This window comes from Apaloderma vittatum, unplaced genomic scaffold (assembly GCF_000703405.1).
Source record: "Apaloderma vittatum isolate BGI_N311 unplaced genomic scaffold, ASM70340v1 scaffold14104, whole genome shotgun sequence".
In the NCBI taxonomy this organism is placed as follows: domain Eukaryota; kingdom Metazoa; phylum Chordata; class Aves; order Trogoniformes; family Trogonidae; genus Apaloderma; species Apaloderma vittatum.
Window position 1 is genome coordinate 56,866 of NW_009713342.1, and position 8,853 is coordinate 65,718.

An 8,853-nucleotide genomic window follows, 5' to 3' on the forward strand; every position below is an offset into this window, starting at 1 on the left:
AAATTGTTGGACCCACAGTTTAAAAATTTGCAGAGCACCGTTTCGAAGGAGGACCCCCTAAAGGAATACCACTGTACTATACCGGTCAGCTTCTAGAACGGATGCAGGAAATAATATACATTGCAATAAAGCAAAATTACACTCCTGTGCCTTGTAATGTGGTAAAATTAATACCCATTAGCAACACAAACTGCTGTGTTAAAACACTCATCTTGGAAGTTTTAGTAATTGGAAAAAATAGTTGTATAATTCTACTTTTGGGATTTGTTGACAACAAAGCAGTTGTGGTGCTCTAACAAATACACCTACAAGATTGCATTAAAAGATCAGGCTGTATAGATATAACCCCTCAAAAAATTTAGCCATATATTTCTAAGGCATTTTTAATGCAAGTTTGCTTCATTTAACCTGATCTTTGCAAGCCAGCTTATCTTAACCAACAAGCATAATGCTTTCCCTCTCAGCAACATGTCGTACCAAGATTAGCGAGTTCACCTTCATAATATCCACATTTAACAGATAAGGAGCAGACTCAAAGCACTTAAGTCACATAAATCACTGAGGAAGCATAGGGCTGAAATGGAAATAAGCGGATCTCAAGGATTTCCTTCATCCTCTCCTCGAACTCATTTCCAGAACCAAATCAGCTAATATATTTCTGACTGGCATAGGGGAGTTTGCAGGGAAATGTATTTGCTTTGCAGAAATAAGCTCATCAGCCATATAAAAAAAAATGCACATGTGTTAAAACCAGAAAAGTGTTTCCACTAGTTTTCTGGTGACTGATACTTGGGGATGGCTGGGTGATGCTCTAACCCTGACCTCCTTTTACTTCAGTATCTAAACTGGAACTGCAAGCATGTAGTGTACAGTAAAGGAGTATTCATATCTTCTGCCTCATTCTCGAAGATGTACACGCATGAATAATCCCTACATAAATCCCTGAATAATTTCTAAATTGCGGCAGAACACCCCAGATCAAGTAACAGGTCTATAAAAGAAAATCTGGCTTCCTTTTATTTGGCAACACAAGCAACTTTTTCCAGGCTGTGTTTGTAATACCCACTGGCGAACCACAAAAGCCAGATGATAACCACAGGTTGAAAGTGGAACATTATGCTAACAAAGCAAAACACAAAAAGCCATAGGCTCTCTTCAGTGTCTATCCAGGCAGAGGTTTCTCTGGTTCCCCCCTTCTCTCCACCTTTCCACAACAAAGCCTCATCGTCCCTGCCCAAGCCCAGCCACCAGCAGGTCCCAGCAGCAGTCACAAACTCCAGCTTGAGTGGGGCGGAGCTGCCTTGGACAACTTCACATCTGCAAACTATTACTTCCTAGAGCGTGGAGTAAGGGCGAGGCTGCTGCGGTTAAGCTCAGAGTAGGAAGAGTCGGGGCTGCTGTGCTCGGTCTCCTGCAGCACCCGGCCGGTCTGCCAGCCTGCCACAGCATCCCGCTCAGCATCCCAGCAGAGCAGCCTCCGGATGCCAGAAAGGGGAAACACAGTCACTTAAGAGGAAACTCTGCAGCTGCCTCTGCTCAATTTGGAAATTGCAGCCTCTTAGTGTAAAGACACACATTATCCATGCCAACAACTCAACACTGTGCTCAACGTAAAAAGCAAATTACGTGGCACAGTGCCGTTCTACTCTCTGGTGGACTATTGCTCCTGATCTCAGGGTAAACAGCACTTCGGTATGAACTGAGGCATCAGAGGAAAGCTACAGCAGAGTCAAATATCAGAGGTTCTGGAAAGGCAGAAGAGCACCAATGCAGTAAGAAGAGGAAGCAGCTTATCCTGGGCTAACTGCTGAGGAGTCCATCTGAGCTCCTCCTTTCAGCATCCACAAATCCTTTTGTAGAGATGGCAGTATCTCCTGCATTACTTTACGTTTTTCAGGAATGGCCAATTTTATTCAGCTCTGCAGTTACTCAGACTACAATTTAACCTGGTCCAGAATTCAGATTGCTGTCATCACTGCCTTGTTTTTCCTCTTCTTAGCAGAGGATACAGCAGCCAATGATTACAGGCTGTACTGAATGGCAGACATCTCCGCTGCAGCAACTTGGAAGAGTTTTTGCTGCAACAGGAAGATAATAACGTCCTTTGAGGGCTCCCTTCTGCATCATTTCAGTGATTGGTTCTGCAGTTTGGATTTGCAGCAATGCGCAGAATTTGCTGGTTTAGCTCTGGGCAAGCGCTCCTGCAAGTCACTCTTTTAGCAAATGCAGAGACACTGTGTGGTTGCATCCTGACTTGCGCAGAGCAGCTCAGAGAATTTAATGTAAATCCAATGTCATCCAGTCTAACTGAAACCTCATTTTGCTGTCAGAGATGCTGTTGAGAGCCTGCTACAGTGCTACGCTGCTCTGTGCCCTGGCTCTGTAGCCAGCAAGACCGGAGTGTGACTGCAGCGGCAAGCCCTCGCTCCAAATTACAAGCCTCAGAGGAATAAACCCAGTTTAAGAAATGCTCCCCCTTATTTACTTTACCTAATTATCCTTTACAGTTTAGTGCATTTTCAGTTACACAGATTAAGATGATTAAGCCAGACTCACAAATTGCACGTGGATGAACCAGAGCTTTGTAAATCTGTAGAGTTCAGAGAGCTGAAAGTAAATAGCTTCCAGGAGGTGCTCATGCCCAGCCCCACAGCACTTTAGAGCTTGTGGTAGGTCCCAGGATGCCCATCCTCAGCTCCTGGCTGCTGCATGCTTCTTGAGGGTATTGAACATGACCACATCCAGCCACCACTCTTTGGTCCTTCACTGTGAGGACACCTCCTGAAGCAAGAAATAGGGAGGATAACCACTGAGAAAAGAGCTGAATTCTCTCCATATTCCCATCCATACAGCTCTTCTTCACGAAGGTCACGGGTTCGATTCCTGTTCGGTCCCCATGTGTTGCCTGATCTAGTTGAGAGGTGTCCCTGCCCATGACAGGGAGGTTGGATTAGATGATCTCTAAGGTCCCTTGCAGCCTAGGCCATTCTATGATTCTATGATTCTTCTGCTTCTCCACAAGCTGTCCCCCAAGCTAAGCCATCTGTGCTCAGTATCAGAGCCCAGAGACCTGTATGGGCCAGACCAGCCCAGTTCTGTCGATTAGCTGGGACCACTGACTTTCACATGGCAAGAACATAAATGAGGCAACAGACAGGTCTTAGAGCACTTAAAATGCAGTCTGCAAACAAAATGTGACTCAACTCTAATTACAGCAGTTACCTCTTCGCTGTAATTTATCATTCATTTATAGTGATGCAGATAAGGTATTTAGGTAATAAAAAGTCTGGTGTACTGTGAAGACAGATGCCAGCAAGACAATTTAAATAGCAGGTGCTCCAAGAACTTGTGAAAGACTAGGTGAAATGTCAGATAACTTGATTTGTCTTTTTTATAGTAAATTTAGAAAAGTGGTTTGTTTAGGCAGCCTTAGTGGTTGACACACGCCAGTCCAAGGCAGAGTTTTCATTATTTATATTAACGTGGGGCTCCGCTCCACGCAAGTAAAGACTATGCGAAACAGTCCAAATACAAACTTGTACTTAATCATCTCTTGATGCTACTTAAAAGCAAGATGTTGAATACAAGTGACAGCGGCACAAAGCAGAGACTGCAAAAGCATGGGCTGTCACAGACAAGCTTTTGTCACTCAGGCCCCTGTAGCTTAAGAAGTGCTGACGCATGGATCCAGGCTGTTCTTAATGAGCTCTTCCCTAGGAAGCAACCTCTGGCAGGGCCAACGACTGAGAAGGCCAAACACCTCCCCTGCTCCAGTCCAAATCTTGCATTTTGGTGAAACCAACAAAGTGGCAGAAATGACAGGATCTCAAGAATGGATGATGGAGGGAAGAAGTCGCCAAACATCAGTTCAGGTACATGGATAGATGCCTTCATGTGAATACTGCAAAATCAGCTTTACAGTGTCAGGGAAATGCAAGGTAGAAATATTTAATTTCCACATTTGGGAAAATACAGAGATGGACCAAGTTTCACAGACTTCATTCACCAACTCATCTACTAGATGAGTGGGTAAGGAAATAAAATAGATTTGCTTCCAGCTATGGCAGACAGTTCAAAAAGGAGAACACGTTTGAGCCTGACTGCTCAGCACCTTATAAAACTTTGTACTGAAATATGTCTCCAAGCCACAGAGATTTTAGTAGCCATACTGGAATGCATACTGGATTTTACATGAAATCTACACAGGAAAAATGATGCCTCAAACATGGAAACATGTTTGTCCATTAACCCAGTGTGTTCAAGGCTTAGACAAAGCCTTAAAAAACTGGGATTTGCAGAGCTCGGCATTACATCTCAAATGATTGTTGAGAAGCACTTGACTGGCACAGGAACACCTTGCTGGGTGGGACAGTTCTGTAACGCGGAGGTAAAAAGTAGAATTAAAAATTAATTGTAGTCGAGAGTTCAAAACCCAGTGACCTCATTGTGTGAGTATGCGGCATTCATGAAAGTGCCTGCGGGCTGAATAAACTCCAATTAAAAAATAACTTGGCCTAAGTATCTTTGATACCAAGCCACCTCCACGCTGAGGGAAGCACTCTGCAAAGGAGGAGGAAACAAGCAATAAAGCTCTCCAAAGAGCGAGCATAAAGAGACCATACTACTCTCTCTGTTTTGTAGCCACTCTGAGTACCACAGCTTTAGGGTTGTGTATGGCATGGGGAGCCAGTGTGGAAAAAGAGAGGACAGAGTTTACACCCCTTGCATAGTAGAACAGAAGCAAACCCTGCCCTGCACAGCTCCTGCTTCCAACCCACAGCTACCGCCTCCAAAAACTTTACTTTTTTTGATCAGAAGAGAGGTCTAGAAGCAGCTGCACCATCTGGGTGACTGTGGTTGTTTTGCCATGCACAGGGGCTCCAGGCGGAGCTCACAGCCTAGGGAGGGGGCTACAGTCCCTTGCTGCCACCCCAGCAGCCAAGGAGTCCATCCCCTGGCCACCACATCCAGCTCTCGCAGGGCTCCATCCCACACCATCCACCTGCCCACTACGCACACCCCAAGCTGCCACCAGCGCACACCCCGTATTTTAGACAACTTGAAGCGAGCACTAAAAGGCACTCAAAATTAACCTAAAATATGTTACAATACAAAGAGAAAATTTAAATTGCATGTTAGACAATAACAGAATGTGGTGTTAAAACTAAAAACACAGCAACTTTTATCCACCCAGTGTACACGTTCATTTAAAAACTAGACTGGTTTTTCAGGAGCCAAGGGGAGGGACCAGCTGAATTTCTCTTGGGTTGTGATGCCAGATCACCACTAGATGGTAGATGAGCAGCATCCATTCTACCTCCTGTTTTATTCCCGAGTTAAAATACTGACATCCATCCACACTTGGGCTCTCTGGCAATGTGAAAGCATCTCATTGCACACACTCTTAAGTGAGAGTTTTGTAAAAGATGGATGGCTGAGGCAATTTTAGGTCTTCAGAAGAGGAATAACCCCAGAGCCCCAACGCTTACACACATCGGGTTTATTTTCCCAATCCTTCCATCGCTGTAAGCACTACAGTAAACAAACTCACTTTTCTCCAGCAGGAGGACAATATTGATAAGCTCTGTAACCATTTACAGTTACTTTGCAAAAACCATGCCAGGCTTTTAAAACTAAGACAGCTTTACACACATTGTAAGACTTTACAACATGACAGGCTGAAGTTTGCACAGTTCCAACACCTGCCTTTGTCTATCTCATACCTAAGGTATAAGATACTTCTAGTCAAACTGAGATGGTTTAAAAGATTTGTCAGCTTTATTTTGTAAATGGCACACATACTCATATAGATCCACAGGGATTTTTGCCCTGGTGTATTTTTTCCCATGAGCAGCAAAGCTTTCTCTGCTGCCTCACCCTGAGTAGCTCCCAATCACACTATGGCGTACCGCTGGGGCTGAGGTGAGCCACCCTGTTTCAGAGGTTGCAGGATACGTCCTACAGCTCTTCACCAACACTGCCAAATCCCTGCAACTGCTCCAGTGCCAACTCACACAGTGCTTTAGGTCAGGGCACGGGGTTATTACGCAAACTCACCTCAGAGGTGCTGCAATACATCTATCTACCCATCTGCTGAGAGTACGAAAACATGCATCAGGGGCAGGGAAATGCTGGTTGTCTTCACTAAAACATTAGCAGCAACGCACAGCCCAGCATCTAAAATACTGCACCTTGAGTTTTGCAGGCAAAAATATAACCAGTTTACCCTCAACGTGGCCAAGACCGCACAGTGAAAAATATCTGCTACAGTTGAATGCTTAATCCTCTATACTTGACATTTCACGCCACACTGCTCTACAAACATTATCATGTTCTGCAAGGCTTTCACAGGCAAAGTGTTTAACACAGAATCAACGCTACAGACTCTTGAGAGACCTTTCAGCCTGGAAGGAAACACAGTCAGACCCTGCTTAGGCTGGTAAAATCTGACAAGACCACATGACAAGATGGTGTATCTGCAGGGTGCAATAAGCTGCCCTTGGAAACATACATGAATAGCTTTGCTGCCAAAACTTTCTTTGATATTAATGCACAAGGAAAAAATAACTTGACATTGGCATCCAAAGAGAATATATTAAAGGAAATAATTGCTGACAGCATATTTTAGCAATAACAAGCTGCAATAGCCATTAGTATTCAGGTTACTTTGCATTGTTTGCATTGTTTTGCTTAAATAAAAACAAAACCTGACAGATGTATACACAGTTTCTAAAGGATTTTGCTTTCTTTCTTACCTCTTCCTTTTTCTCTTCAGCACTAGAGGCTAAATTGAGGCTCAGCTGAGAGTGGCTGCTTATGCCACTGTCTTCATTTCCATCATCACAGTACACAGTTTGCACCGAGTCCTGGAAGCAAACAGGATTCCTGCCCAGCTTCAGCCCCTCGACTCTCTCCTCGCTCTCTGATGAGCTCAGTGACAGCGTGCTGTGACGGTTTGGGCACTGAAAGTTCATATTGCACTTGACCTTCTCTGCGGTGGGACTTTTAGGCTTTGGAGTAGTTGGCCTGACTGGAACATGAGCAGTTTCAACTTCACATGTAAACTGCTGGCTAGCTTTTGGCTCATCTGAATCCGAATAAAACACTTCATTGGGAAAGGGACTAATGTCATTCAGCGTGGGTGATAAACTGTCAGAGTCTGGGATACCCGATGACGTCCTGAGGCTTTTGTCTTCAGCAAGGACTACACTCATTTCAGCCTCTTTATCCTGAGCAACTGTGGGGCTTTGCAGACAAGGTGTTCCTGGAAAAGAAGCATCTGGACTAGACACTGGAGAGGCGCATCTTTTTCTGTCATGATCTGTGCTGCTGGAAACCCTGCGGGAGTAGTCATCATGCAGTCTGCTGTTTGACCTTGTTCTGTGGGACTCACTGGGAGAAGGAGCCGTGCTCTTAGGGCCATCCTTCTTCCATGCAACATCTGTAACATTACTGACAAGTTTCAAAACTCGGTCAAAATCCTTTGCCCTGATAGGGCTCTTCCATCGCTTGGATCTCCTCTCCGGGTTCCCACCACTTTTGTCCGAGTCAGCAGAAGTAACACTCACAGTCCTCGCTGGCATCTGTTTTTCATTTTCAACCTTGAGGTCGGTGAGGTTTGAGGTTGACTTCCGTTTGAACGAGCTTTTTTTCAGAAAGTTCAAATTATCCGAACTTTTGCTTCTCCGATAAACGATCCTGTTGTTTTCAGAGTCTTTCACCAAAATTTCACAGATCTTTGGCTCAGTGATGACAGGAGATGTTGGCCTAGTACAGTTTTGATGACTCTGAACTTTATCGGTGTCTAGCAAGTTTATGCGGCCAGCACCGTAAGCCCGCCTGATGCTGCGTGAGCGATGAGTATTCCTCAGGAAAGACTCATCGCTCTCCTCTGCATCAGAGCAGTCAGAAGCTAAACCCTCCACTGAGTTCTGGAAATCATGTAGAGGCCCCGAATAGGAATACCTGTTAGTCTGAACTCGCATCACTGCCCCGTTTGAACCATGTTTGCCTACACCATTCTCATTTAAGATGTCTGGGCATTCCCTCGTTTGACTTCCTTGGAGAACTGAAGATTTCAGCTTCTTGAAAGATCCCATTTTTCTGATGGAAGACAAAGCATTCCATGTGGACGAGTTGCCCATCAAAACCAGAGAACGAGGCCTGTCAGAGCTGGAATTAGCCCGTTTCCGAGGGGTGGTGAAAAAGCGCATGATTTTGGAGGGGCTCAGTTTATCCTCTTGAATTTCCTCATGACTGTTGCTGGTGCTGTAGTCCCCATTATGGCTGACACAGGTAGTCTGGTTTTGGGGCTCTTTATTATCCATAACTATACAAGTAACAGTGGCGCCATTGCCACAGCCATTCGGAAACGTCGTCATGCTTTCGATGCTGTACGCATGGAGATGGAGGCCAGGGTAGCTCAGAACAACACTGCCGTCTCCGCCAGCTGACCTCACTGTCTCTCCTTCATCTGCTGCACCTTGGTTTGTCTTACTTTCACATGCACTGGGTGAGCTGAGCTCCTCAGGGTGCACTGCCTGCATCAGGAAAACAAAGGCAACCGTTAGAGAAATTTCCTTACAAAGTCCCCAACTAAGGAAGTTTGAGCCCCATTGCAGGAAATGAAGACATGCACAAAACGAAGTTCTTTTTCACCAAACAAGAGTGTGATGCACGCTGAAGAGAAGGCATTCATCAAAGTTTAATTGCATTCATTAGCAATTTAAGAGACCAGAATAATTTCAATATATACTTGTTTCTCTAATGCTTAATAAGCTCTCAAGTTCAGTATGACTACCACACCTACCTTACAACACTGAACAGAATCCACACACACACTTAGAGAGAGAC

General features: G+C 44.8%; 1 protein-coding gene across 2 annotated transcripts in view; it reads right to left on the reverse strand.

Annotated features, from left to right (window-relative positions):
• The window catches only part of SPATA13 (spermatogenesis associated 13), a 45,777-nt gene extending 37,540 nt beyond the window's left edge, over window positions 1-8,237 (reverse strand). The window contains exons 1-2 of one of the 2 annotated variants that reach the window (XM_009868333.1): window positions 6,756-8,228; window positions 817-822 (exon numbers count right to left, since the gene is read on the reverse strand). In XM_009868333.1, coding sequence (XP_009866635.1) covers window positions 817-822; window positions 6,756-8,213 — 1,464 coding nt within the window. In that variant the 5' untranslated portion in view covers window positions 8,214-8,228. Of the gene's footprint in view, window positions 1-816; window positions 823-6,755 lie in introns of both variants that reach the window. The other variant, XM_009868332.1, reaches the window with a different exon arrangement.
• Between the last annotated feature and the right edge of the window lie 616 nt (window positions 8,238-8,853).